Genomic DNA, 13,519 nt, shown 5'->3' on the forward strand with positions numbered 1-13,519 from the left:
CTAACAACGACCCAGTCTTCTCAATGGTATTGCTGAGACCAGTATTCTTCGGGGAAATGTTTAGAGGGAAAAAGCCGAGATCCAGGAGACTGACATAAATTCCCCTCTCCTTTTGCCCCGGTCGGGTACTCCTTCCTAGAATTGTCAACACGTTCGCCGGCTTAAAACGTGTTCCTTCAGGAAGATGTCAAGATCTCCCTTTTGCTCCAAATTCTCTGTTCCCTCTTTCTGTCCCTGATTTCCAAAAAAAGTAACTAAAGAATCTGTTGAAGGACTTTGAGTGTTCTTGGGGAATTTTCTTATCTGTCTCCCTCTTTGCCACTTTGTCTGTGGGGCAAGTCATTTCAGCCAATGGGAAAGGGAAGATCGTTTGAAACAGGTAAAAAGCCACTGACTGAGTGACTGATTCACACCTGTTTTCTCTTCCCGGTTGTCTGAGAGGTGAGATTAAGACAGGTCAGAGCCAACTGATTTCACCTGTTTGGGGGTAGTGGTGAGCTCACTCTGAATTTGGAGAGGAATGGAGGGTGTGGTGGGAATTTGCTATACTTTAGATGGCCTTCTACTGTCTGCATCCTCTACAGCATGAATTTTACTTCTGAGGTCTGCTTTCTGCAGGTTATGTTGAGAATCCTGCTTGGAATGACTTCTTCCAACACCACCCTTCACATCTAGGTATGTAGTTGAAGCCAGAATCAATGGGATTACTATTACAAACTGAATTAAAAGGACGCCTGGGTGGTGTTGGGAGTTAGGATGTGGGGAAATAATAATAATAACATATTTGTTAAGGGTTTACTATGTGCCAAGCGCTGTTCTAAGCACTGAGGGAGACACAAGGTAGTCAGCTTGTCCCATGTGGGGCTCACGGCCTCAATCCCCATTTTACGGATGAGGTAACCGAGGCACAGAGAAGTTAAATTCTAATCCTGACTCTGCCACTTCTCTGCTGAATGACCTTGGGCAAGTCACTTAACTTCTCTGTGCCTCAGTTACCTCATCTGTAGAGTGGGGAATAGAACTGCGAGCCTCACATTGGACAATTTGATTATCTTGTATCTACCCCAGGGCTTAAAACAGTGCTTGGCACATAGTAAGTGCTTAACAAGTACTGTCATTATTATAATAACAATCACTTAAGTGCTTACTATGTGTCAGGCACTGTACTAAGCCCTGAGGTAGGTACAAGATAGTTGGATTGAACACAGTCCCCGTCCCATGTGGAGCTCACAATGTCAATCCCCATTTTATAGATGAGAAAACGGAGGCCCAGAGACTTGCCTGAAGTCACTCAGCAGACAAGTGACTGAGGTGGGATTAGAACCCAAATCCTCTGACTCTCCAGCCCGGGCTCTACCCACTAGGCCACAATGCTTTCTCTACTAGTGATGGTGATGATTAACTGCAGCCAAAAAGTGCTTAAAATTAGACAAAAAAGTTTAAAAATATAAAAACTTAATAGGTGGCAATCTGAAAACGAATTCTTCTTCAGTCTGCCCCTTTCTACCAGTCTCCTCAAGGGAAGGAATTGTGTCTTCTGACTCAGTCGAATGTTCCCAAATGCTTACGACAGGGTTCCGTCTTAGGGAACGTGGCCTAGTGGAAAGAGTATCAGACTGTTAGGAGTTGTGGAATCTAGTTCTGCCATTGGCTTGCTGTGAAACCATGGGTAAGAATCTTCCCCCTGCCTCAATTTCTTCATCTGTAAAATGGGCATAGATCCATGCTCTCCCTCTCACCGAGGGACTAGAGACTGAAAACTAGATTGGTAGCTCCTTGAGAGTGGGGCTGTGTCTACATACTCTCCCAAGTGCTTAGTACAGTGCTCTGCACACAGCAAAATGGACTACGCTCAGCAAAACGTGCTGTTGGAATAGTGAGCTATCAAGGGGCTGACACGCTTGTGTACCAGTGGAGTCCGAGCTCTGAATCTGTACGGCTTTTCTCCTGGGCTTAGAGATATACAACTCTGTTTTCAATGACATCTTAGTTTGCAAAAATAGAATGCCTGGAGAAAGCCGATTTTTAGGCAAAACTCGGTATGTGCAGGGGCTGTTTAATCCCACCTCCTCTAGGAAGCATTCCCTGATTCCCTTACAACACTCCACTCACATTAACCACCAATTTCCTTAACATTTTTGTATTTTATTCTCATTCTCAGTACTTAAGTACCTATGTATATGTTGTTTGTTTATTCAGCTCTGTCATCTGATTTATTTGTGATCCTCCTTCCTGCTCCCACTATTTGTAAAAAACAAAGCAAAAAAAAGTCTGTCTCCCTACTTAAATTGTAAGATCCTTGAGGGCGGGGTATGTGTGTTTTATTGCTCTGTAATTTGCCAAGAGCTTATTATAGCGCTCTACATTCAGAAGACACTCATTAAATGCCACTGATTACTGATTGAAAGTCTGGGCAGCCGGGAAGGATTGAGGCTTTGGTGTTTAAAGAACAGAAAAACTTGCTTCACTCTGTCATCAGTGTATCTACTGAGCATCTACTGAATGTGAGGCACTGTACTAAACTCTCGATAGTGTGGAATACCTCATTCCGCCGTGAGCCTAGAACTAAAAGTTGGGAAAGGGATAAGCTATTCATCCTCCATTCTAAGATGGAGGTTACTCGTCCTCCATTCTTATCCCCATTTTGCAAATGAGGAAAATTAATTCCAGAGTGGTCAAATGACCCGTCCAAGGTCACACATCAGCTCTGTGGCAGAGTTGGGACTAGAGCCGGCATTTTCCGACTCACGGGTCCGTGCTCTTTTCCCTAAGCCACGCTGCCTCTTCTTCAACCGGAAGGGATTGATTATTTGTGATTTTTGATTCCGAGAGCCTCCGATAGATTCAAGGGAGTCTCTTCGAGGGAGTATCTCTGCTTGTTACAGCACACTCTCCCAAACGCTTAGTACAGTCCTCTGCACGCAGTAAGTACTCAGTAAATATGATTGAATGATTTTGCCTCATGGAGTGGCTGGGGCAGGTTGAACCTAGGCCTCTGTCAGTTAACTGTTGTATTTGTAAAGCAGCCTGTATTGTATTTTCAAGCAGCCTGGTATAGTGGATAGAAGAGCTGCCTGGGAGTCAGAAGGTCATGAGTTCTAATCCCTGCTCTGTCACCTGTCTGCTGTGTGGCCTAGGGTGACTCACTTCACTTCTCTGGGCCTCAGTTCCCTTATCTGTAAAATAGGGATTGAGATTGTGAGTCCCAGGCAGGATAGGGACTGTGTCCGAACCGATTTGTATTCACCCTGGAGCTTAGGACAGTTCCTGGCACATAGTAAGTGCTTAAATGCCATTATTATTATTATTAATAAAGCTACGGGGCCAAGCCTCGTACTGAGGAGTAGATATAGCAGATTAGGATCAGATACGGTCTCTGCATCACGCGGGGCAGGCGAAGTGAGAATGACTACCCATTTTACAGATGAGGAAATAGGGACACAGAGCAGTTGGGCGACCGACTCCGTGCCACACAGCGGGTGGGTGGTGGAGTCGGGATTAGAAACCAGGTCCTCGGGCTTTCAGGCTTTTGCTCTTTCCAGTAGGCCACATGGACTTCTCCGCCCTCAGAGGGCCAAACAGCCAGGTGGCGACTAATCAGCTCGCCAGGCTTCCAGAGCTCCGGCTTCTGGTCGCCACTTGAGGACGCGGGAGGGGAGCAACAGAAGGAGAGAGAGCAGTCCATCGCTCGATCTATTTATTGAGCGCTTACTTTGTGCAGAGCGCTGTACTAAGCGCTTGGGAGAGTGCGATCTGTACTTCTGTACAATCTGTAATTTATTGTGGGTAGAGAATGTCTGATGTTCTACTGTACTCTCCCAAGCCCTTAGTTCATTCAATAGTATTTATTGAGCGCTTACTATGTGCAGAGCACTGTACTGAGCGCTTGGAATGGACAAATCGGTAACAGATAGAGACAGTCCCTGCCCTTTGACGGGCTTACGGTCTAATCGGGGGAGTCAGTCAATCGTATTTATCGAGCGCTTACTGTATGCAGAGCAATGTAATCATAATAATGATGATGGTATTTGTTAAGCACTTATTACGTGCCAAGCACTGTTCTAAGCGCTGGGGTAGGTACAAGGTAATCAGAGTGTCCCACTTGGGGCTCACAGTCTTCATCCCCATTTTACAGATGAGGTAACTGAGGCACAGAGAAGTGAAGTGACTTGCCCAAAGTCACACAGCTAAGTGGCAGAGGCGGCATTAGAACTCACGACCTCCGACTCCCAAGTCCGGGCTCTTTCCACTAAGCCACGCTGCTTCTCTACTAAGCGCTTGGGAGAGGACAAACTATACTTATGTACAAGCTGTAGTTTGTTGGGGGCAGGAAATGTCTGATGTTCTATTGTGTCCTCCCAAGCGCTTAGTCAGTAGGTCGTATTTATTGAGTGCTTATTGTGTGCTGAGCACTGTACTAAACGCTCGGGAGAGGACAATCTGTTCTTCTGTACAATCTGTAATTTACTGTGGACAGGGAATGTGTCTGATGTTTTATTGTACTCTCCCAAGCGCTTAATCAGTCAGTCATATTTACTGAGCACTTACTGTGTGCAGAGCACTGTACTAAGCGCTTGGGAGAGGACAGTCTATACTTCTGTACAAGCTGTAGTTTATTGTGGGCAGGGAACGTGTCTGATGTTCTAATGCACTCTCCCAAGTGCTTAGTATAGTGCTTTGCACACAGTAAGCGCTCAATAAATATAGTAATAATGATGTGTATTAATGTCTGGCTCCCCCTCAGGACTGCAAAGTCGTTGTGGGCAAGGAATGTGTCTGTGATGATGATGATTATATTTATGTTATCTTGTTAAAAGCTTACTATGTGCCAGGCACTGTACTGGGCGCTGGGGCTGGCGCAAGTAAATTGTACTCTCCCAAGCGCTTAGTACAGTGCTCCGCAAGCGGTAAGCGCTCAATAAATACGATTGAATGGATGAATACAATATAACCATGTAACAGACGCGTTCCCTGCCTATTATGATTAATAATCGTATTTATTGAGCGCCTACGGAGTGCAAAACACTGTACTAAGCGCTTGGGAGAAGAGTTTACGGTGGGGAGCGGGAGGGTCCCTCCCCCTCCGGGGTCCTCGGGGTTGGAGAGGCTTTGGAAAAGTTGAGGAGCAGCGTGGCTTAGTGGCAAGAGCCCGGACTTGGGAGACAGAGGTGGTGGGTTCGAATTCCGCTCCTCCTGTTGTGTGCTGTGTGACCTTGGGCAAGTCACTTTACTTCTCCGTGCCTTAGGGACCTCATCTGTAAAATGGGGATGGAGACTGTAAGCCCCAAATGGGACAACCCTCGTATCTCCCGTATCTCCCCCAACGCTTAGAATATAGTAAGTGCTTAACAAATACCATCATTATTATTATTATGGGGAAAGGAGTTAGGGGATCATAGGTGGGGGTCTTGAGGAGGGGGCTGGAGCGGGGGGTCGGGGTGAGAAGAAAAGCTCACCTCCTCCAGGAAGCCTTCCTAGACTGAGCCCCCCTTTTCCTCTGCTCCTCTTCCCCTCCCCACAGCACTTGTGTCTATTTGTACGTATTTGTTATTCTATTATATTAATGATGTGTATCTCTTTAATTCTATTTATCTAGGTTGATGCTATTGATGCCTGACTACCGGTTTTTGTTTTGTTGTCTGTCTCCCCACTTTTAGCCTGTGAGCCCGTCGTTGGGCAGGGGTCGTGTCTATCTGTTGCCCAACTGTACTTTCCAAGCGCTTAGCACAGTGCTCTGCACAGAGTAAGCGCTCAGTAAATACGATTGAATGAATGGATGACGAGTGGGAAAGGATTAGGGGGGGAGAGGAGGATGTCCAGGGGGCTGGGAAAAGGAATTGGGGGGGGGGATCGTGCGTGGGGGTCTTGAGGAGGGGGCTGGAGGGGGGAGAGAAGGAAAGGGGAAGAGGGAGGGGAAAAAGGGGGCGGGGGGTCGAGAGGGAACGGGCTGGGGGGAGGGGAGGATAGCCAGGGGGCTGGGAGAAGGAATTATGCGTGGGGGTTTTGGGGAAGGAACTGGAAGGGACGGGGGTGAGAAAGAAAGGGGGAAAAGGGGGGCGGAGGGCCGAGTGGGAACGGGCTGGGGGGAGAGGAGGAGGGCCAGAGGGCTGCGAAATTAGGGGATCATCCGGGGGGGTCTCGGGGAGGGGGGCTGCAGGGAGAGGGAGACGAGAAGGAAAGGGGAAGAGAGGGGGGAAAAGGGGGGTAGGGGTCCGAGGGGGAATGGACTGGGTGGCAGGGAGGATGGCCAGGTGGCTGGGAAAAGAAACTGGGGGGCAGGAGGGGGTGAGAAGGAAAGGGGAAGAAGGCGGGGAGGGGATCCGAGAGGGGACGGGCTGGGAGGAGGGGAGGATGGCCGGGGGCTGGGAAAAGGAATTTGGGGGGGGGGGAATCGTCCGTGGGGGTCTTGAGGAGGGGGACAGGATGGGGCGAGAAGGAAAGGGGAAGGGGGGGGGGCGGGAGTCCGAGGGGAGGATGGCCAGGGGGCTGGGAAAAAGAACTGGGGGTCTGGAGGGAGGGTCGGGGGTGAGAAGGAAAAGGGGAGAGGGAGGGGGGAAAAGGGGTCGGGGGGAGGGAGGGGAGGATGTCCCCGCGCGACGGGGGTCGCGAGGGTCCGGGGGTCCGCCCGACAAGGCCGGGGCGGTTGGGAGCCGTTGCGGTGTCCGGTAAAGCGGGAGGAGGTGGGCAAGGGGGTGGGTGCCCTTGGAGGGGCGGGGGCAGGGGCCGGGGGGATGGGGGCAGGATGGGGGGCGGGGGCGGGGCCGGGGAGGGGTCTCCTCCTGCCCTCCCGCCTTAAAGCAGCCACTGGCTTGTGTTCCCCGGCTCAGCTCAGCCCCTGGAGGAACCATGGCCCCGCTCCTCAGTTACGTCTCCAAGTTCAAGTCCTTCTTCATCTTGTTCTTCACACCCCTCATCCTCCTGCCACTCCTCATCTCCGTCGGGACCCAGGTAAACCGGCCTCCCCCCCCCCCCCCCCCCCGAGCCCCCTTAGCGATCCGAAGGAGCTGGGTTCTAATCCCTCCGCTGCCGCCTCTCTCTGCTGGGGGACCTTGGACAGGTCACTTCACTTCTCTGGGCTTCAGGGACCTCGTCTGGAAAGTGGGGATTGAGATCGGGAACCCCGGGGGGACAGGGATTGGGTCCAACCCGATTTGCTTGTTTCCACTCGGACGTTTAGTACGGTGCCTGGCACACAGTAAGCACCTAACAGATACCACAGTTATTTTTACTATTATTATTCTCTGGGCCTCAATTACCTCATCTTGAAAATGGGGACTGAGAGTGGAATAAGGAACAGGGACTGTGTCCAAACTGATTATCCTGTATCTACCCAGAGCCCTTACTACAGTGCCTGACACATAGTAAGCACTCAGCAGACACCACAATTGTTAAAATTATCATTATTATTAATCCTATTTATTGACCAATTACTCTGGGCAGAGCACTGGAATAAGCACTTGGGAGAGTGCACTATCACACTATAACAGTTGGTAGAAACGTTCCCTGCCCGCAACGGGTGGACGGTCTAGAAGGGGAGATGGACATTAATATAAGTAAGTCAATTATGGCTATGATCATAAAGCCATCATTCGACCATATTTAATGAGTAGCAAGAGTTGGTAGGCTTATTCACCTTACTCCCTCCTAATCCTAATAAGATATTTGTTATATTTCTGATATTTGTTAGACACTTTACTATGTATCGAGACTGTAAACTCTGAACTGTATACTCATTGTGGGTAGGGAATGAGTTATACCAACTCCATTATACTGTACTTTCCCAAGGACTTAGTACGGTTCTCTGCGCACGGAAAGTGCACAATAAATGTGATTGATTAATCCAGCACTGTGCTAAGTGCTGGGGTAGATGCGGTTCAATCAGATTAGGTAAAAACCCCCTCCCACCGAAGCCTGCAATCTTAAGAGAGGAAAAGTATTCAATCCCTATTTTACAGATGAGGAAATTGAGTCATAAAGAAGTAAAGTGAGCTCCTTGAGTGTGCTACAGTACCTTTTTTAAAAATGGTCTTTAAGTGCTTACTATGTGCCCGGCACTGTAAGAAGAGCTGGGATAGATATAAACTCATCAGGTTGGACACAGTCCATATCTCAGGTGGGGCTCACAGTCTTAATCCCCCTTTCACAGATGAGGGAACTGAGACAGAGAGAAGTGAAATGACTTACCCAAGGTCCCACAGCAGATAGGTGGAAGATCTGGGATTAGAACCCAGGTCCTTCTGACTCCCAGACCCATACTATAGTCACTGGGGCCCTTTTGATGCCTTCTCCACCTCAGCACCGGGAATAACCTTCTCGTAACCAGAAACCTCAGCTGCGAATGCTGGGTGTGTTTGTTAACCAGAAGTTTTGAACAGAAGTAACTGTTCAGCTGGACTAATTTTTAGTTTCCAGTAGTTACCTAATCGTGGGGAACGTAGGCCTCTGGAATCATCCAGACTAAAGGCAAGACGATGCCCTTGGTGGGTTTATGTTAATTTCTATTCGATGAGGAACGGAGCCTTTAAGTTACCAGACCTATCCTCATCGGACGTTTATTATTGCACCTTTCGGTCTGCTGAAAGGAATGCTGACGTTTTAACCATGCAGTTCAGTTGGTCTATTACAATTGGCTTGTTTTTCAGGGGATCCCACAGAAATGCAAAATATCTGTATGATGAATTTCTAATGCCACATGGGTCCTGAATATCTAAACCCCTCCTCTGTTACCAGTGGATTGAGGGTTTTTTTTTAGGTGAAGTGGGTCCAACTTTTAGGACTGCAAATGCTTCTTTCTTCTGAATGAACTGGGTTCCTCAAAGATCTGTTCCAGAGGTGTGGGGAGATTTAATTAGGAAGGAGAGGGAGAAGGAGCAAACATGAAAGAAAACCCACGTGGGTTTTTTAGGTGAAGTGAGTTCAACTTTTAGATCTGCAAATAATTCTTTCCTCTGGTGAATGAACCGAGTGCCTCAAAGTTCTGTTCCAGGGGTTTGGGGAGATTTAATTAGGATGGAAAGGGAGAAGGAACAAGCATAAAAGAAAAACCATGTGGGCCTGCTTGTGACTGGAGTGGCTTTTATTGCCGGCTTCATAACATGCTAAGGACTGCTGTTTCGGGGACCAGCTGCAGTTTGGGTTGAGGCGTCGGGTTTATTTTTTAAATCCACTTTGAAGTTCAACTTCAGATATCCTCTGGGTTCCTGCAGGCAAACATTCTCCTAGTGTGTGGCCTTGTTTGTTTATTGCCAAGTTCTTTTATTTGCCTGGTTGAAACTTGCTACCAGGCTGACCTTCCGTAGCCTGGATCACTTTAAATGCAGAAGAAATCAGGGGGATTCAGTACTCTTGCTTGTTCCTGGGACTCAAAACAGTGTCTACTTTATAAAAATGAGAGAAGCAGCGTGGACTAATGGATAGAGCACAGGTCTGGGAGTCAGAATAATAATTACGGTATTTGTTGAGGTATCGTGCCAGGCATTGTACTAAGCTCTGAGGTAGATACAAGGTAATCAGTTTGTCCCACGTGGGGCTCACAGGCTTAATCCCCATTTTACAGATGAGGTTAGGTGACTTCAGAAGGACCTGGGTTATAATCCTGGCTCTGCTACTTGCCGCTGTGTAACAAGTTACCTCAGTTTCCTCATCTGCGAAATGGGGATTAAGACTGTGAGCCCCATGTGGGAAAAGGACAGGGTCCAACCTGATTAGCTTGTATTTACCCCAGATCTTAGTACAGAGCCTGAAACTTCATGAGTGTTTAACAAATGCCATAAACCCCCACCCCCCAAAACAAGCCTGAGAAAATGAGTTCTGAATCTGGAATCAATCGTTCCGTCAATAGTATTGATTGGGCACTTACTGTGCTTGGAGAATGGGACTTGGCACTTGGGAGGATACAGTGGGGTTAGAAGCCAAGATCCGTGCCTTCAAGGGAGTCTGGGGGAGATGGACACAAAGGAAATTACAGGCTGAAGAAGAGAGAGAAGAAATGGAAACGTTGATGAGTAAGTGCTTAAATTGCAGGGTCCGTTTGTCAAAATGGACAGGAGTGCGGTGGGTGGGTGTAAGTGGATAAGTGCCTAGTGGAATGAGGGTGGCAGTCGGGGGAGTGAGAGTTATGATGGGTGGAGATTAAAAATGAAATAGGGAAGGCCTCCTGGAGGAGATATAATTTCAGAAAGGCTTGACTGTGGGCTGGAGGATTTGAAGTGGGAAGGAGTGCCAATATTAATAATAATTGTGGTATTTGTTAAGCACTCACTCTGTGCCAAGCACTGTACCAAGTGCTGAAGTAATCAGATCAGAGACCATCCCCGTCCCACGTGGGGCTTGCAGTCTAGGAGGGAGAGAGAACAGGTTTTATATCCCCATTTGAAAGCAAAGGTAACTGAGGCCCAGAGAAGTGGCTTGTCCGGGGTCACACAGCAGGCAAGGGGTGAAGCTGGAATTAGAACCCAACCCTTCTGACTCCCAAGTCCGTGTTCTTTCCGCAAGGCCTGGCTTGTTACTGCCCCAGCCGGGCAGGGAGAGCTTGTTAGGTTGTTTTGCAGAGAAAGAGGGGACAAATCTCTCTATCACTTTCAGGTGGCATTCCTTAATCTACTCTGAATGACCTCTTCAGAGGAGATCACTGAAATGAGTCGGAGGACCCAGTCAAATGCTGTAGGAGCCGTCTTGAGGCTATTTATTGAGCACCCAATGGGCCCACTGCACAGTGCTGAGAGCTTGGGAAAGTAGAATAGAAGCACAAGAGACATGCTTCCTGTTTTGCAGTGAGATTGCACTGAGGGAGAGGGGTGAGGTGGAAGCAGCCAGTGCTGTGCTAGGTTGAGACAGCATAATAATCATAAATGTGGTACCTGCTAAGTACTTTGCACCCAGCACTGAATTAAGTGTTGGGTTAGATACCGTAACCTGATTGGACCCAGTCCCTGTCCCACATAACCTAAGTAGGAGGGAGAATGGTCCCATTTTACAGATGAGGAAACTGAGATCCGGAGAAGTGGAAATGACCCTGCAGGGAAGTGGCAGAGTCGGGATTAGAACCCAGGACCTCCAAGACTGCTCTAAGTGCTTGGGAGAGTACAATATAGCAGAACTGACAGACCTGCTCTTTGCTCATAAATAGTTTAAGGGGTTATGGAAAGGTCCATCAGAACATGCAGCATGGTCTAGTGGAAAAAAAGCATGGGCCTGGAAGTCAGAGGATCATTGTTCTAATCCCAGCTCTGCCATTTGCCTGATGTGTGACCTCGGGCAAGCCACTAAACTTCTCTGTGCCTCAGTTTCCTCCACTACAAAATGAGGATTCCAAACCTGTTGTCCCTCCTTAGCTTGCGAGCCCCATATGGGACAGGGACTGCATCTAGACTGATTAACTTATATCTACCCCAGCACTTAAAACAGTGCTTGACACATAGTAAGCACTTAACAAGTACTACAAAAGTTTTTTCAAAAAGCCAAAACAAAACCACAAACCCAAAACTAAACACTTGCAGAGCTCGTGAATATTATTTTCTGAAACTGGTCCAAAAGACTTCTTGACTAAATATCTTTTTCTACTTAAAAGGGATATATAAGGAACTAAGGGTAGACATAATATGGGGGTTAACCCAGGAGAATAAGCATGAATCTAAATTAGTGTAAGGAACTTGGACCAAATCCAGACAATTTGGTTGTTTTGGTGATAGCATTCATTTGGGTTGGGACTGTTTCAGTATGCAGTTGACAATTGAATAATGAAAGTCTGCTTAGAACTTCTCCCTCCGGGGGCCCCCCGTTAGCATTACAAATGCACCTTCAATCAGTCATCCGCCCTACATTTTGTGCAAAATTGTGCCCTATGGAATTATTTATATTTGGAACCCACACACTGATTGTAATCTATTAAACTGCAGGATTCCATTTACCAATAATCAGAGTGCTGGGTTCTGAAAATATCTCATTAACTAACTGAATCCAAAGGGCAGACAGGTTTGGACAATTCTAATCCAGGAAAGATGCATGTGAAGCAGAGATGACGTTTAAGCTTAAACTATCATCCTTAGGAGGAGTTCAGAGGCTATGATATTTTGATCGAGTGTCGCCGAAACTCCCGCAGGCGCCGATATTTCCGTCTTTGAAGTCATATAAATAAATGGAGGTTTCAGTGTTCTCAACCCTATTGTCACCCTTTAATTTGTGACTTCTGCTTTCAATCGGTTCATCAATCAGTGGCATTTATTGAGCCGTTACTGGGTGCAGAACATTTAACTAAGTGCAATGGAGAGTACGGTATAACAAAGTTGGTAGACATTTTCCCTGCTCACATGGAACTTAGTCTAGAGAAGAGACAGATATTAAAATAAATTACAGATAAGGACGTAAGTGCTTTGGAACTGGGATGGGGTGAATATCAAGTGCTTAAATGAGCCTTATTGAAGGCACCTCTCCTCCAAGAGGCCTTCCCAGATTAAGCCTCACCTTTCCTCATCTCCCACTCCTTTGTGTCGCCTTGACTTGCTCCCCTTGCTCTCCCCCTCCCAGCCCCAAAGCACTTATGAACATATCTGATCATTTATTTATGGGGCTCTCAGTCTTAATCCCCATTTTACTTGTGAAGTACCTGAGACCAAGTGAAGTGACTTGCCCAAGGTCACTCAGCAGACAAGTAGCAAATAGGATGAGAACCTAGATCCTTCTGATTCCCAGGCCCATGCTCTATCCACAAAGCCATGCAGCTTCCCAGGTTACAGATCCATGTGCAAGGATGATGCAGAAGAGAGAGGGAGAAGGTGAAATTAAGGCTTAGTCAGGGAAGGCCTCTAATCAGGTAAGTAGACACATCCCTGCCCTCAAGAAATTTACAATCTAGTGGGAAAGGAGAACATTAAAATAAATTACAGATAGAGGAAGGAACTAAGTAAAACTGCTATTGATTATTCTTTCTACAAAATCCACTGGGTCCAATCAATCGGTAATATTTACCAAACACCTACTGTGTGCAGAGCATTGTACAGAGCGCTTAGGAAAGTACAATAGAATCGCTAGGCACGATCCCTGCTCTCAAAGGGCTTACAGTCTAGCAAGTGTACAGTCCTATAATTCCATCTATCCTGGCTACGGCAGTGAGGGAATGTGCTGGTGGGATGGAGGAAACAATCTCAGAAGGACAAAGATTTCCCAAGGCAACCTTGGCAGTTATACAAAGTATAAATACAAATTGATTTGACACTTTGTTGGCATTTGCACAGCTGTTCCCAGTGAGTTTGTATTTTTGTGTCTCTCTGGGTTCCTTTTGGTGTAAATTTTAAGTGAGAAGATGAAGGGGAAGCAGCATGGGCTAATGGAAAGAGCACGGGCCTGGGAGTCGGAGAGCCTGGGTTCTAATTCCGGCTCTGCCGCTTGTCTGCTGTGTGACCTTGGGCAAGACATTTAACTTCTCTGTGCTGCATTTCCCTCATCTTTCAAAATGGGGATTCAATGTCTATTCTCCCTCTTACTTAGACTCTGAGCCCCTTGTGGGACAGGTACTGCATCC

The 13,519-nt window shown here is 47.3% G+C and overlaps 1 protein-coding gene across 3 annotated transcripts in view; it reads left to right on the top strand.

The window, feature by feature from the left end:
• Positions 1-469: 469 nt before the first annotated feature.
• SLC13A5 (solute carrier family 13 member 5) overlaps positions 470-13,519 on the top strand; it is a 31,995-nt gene continuing 18,945 nt past the window's right edge. Inside the window, exons 1-2 of one of the 3 annotated variants that reach the window (XM_029082259.2) lie at positions 470-675; positions 6,828-6,948. In XM_029082259.2, coding sequence (XP_028938092.1) covers positions 6,847-6,948 — 102 coding nt within the window. In that variant the 5' untranslated portion in view covers positions 470-675; positions 6,828-6,846. Of the gene's footprint in view, positions 676-6,626; positions 6,681-6,827; positions 6,949-13,519 lie in introns of those variants that run through there. The other 2 variants (XM_029082261.2, XM_029082260.2) reach the window with 2 other exon arrangements.

The sequence above is a fragment of the Ornithorhynchus anatinus genome, chromosome 17 (assembly GCF_004115215.2).
Source record: "Ornithorhynchus anatinus isolate Pmale09 chromosome 17, mOrnAna1.pri.v4, whole genome shotgun sequence".
NCBI lineage: Eukaryota > Metazoa > Chordata > Mammalia > Monotremata > Ornithorhynchidae > Ornithorhynchus > Ornithorhynchus anatinus.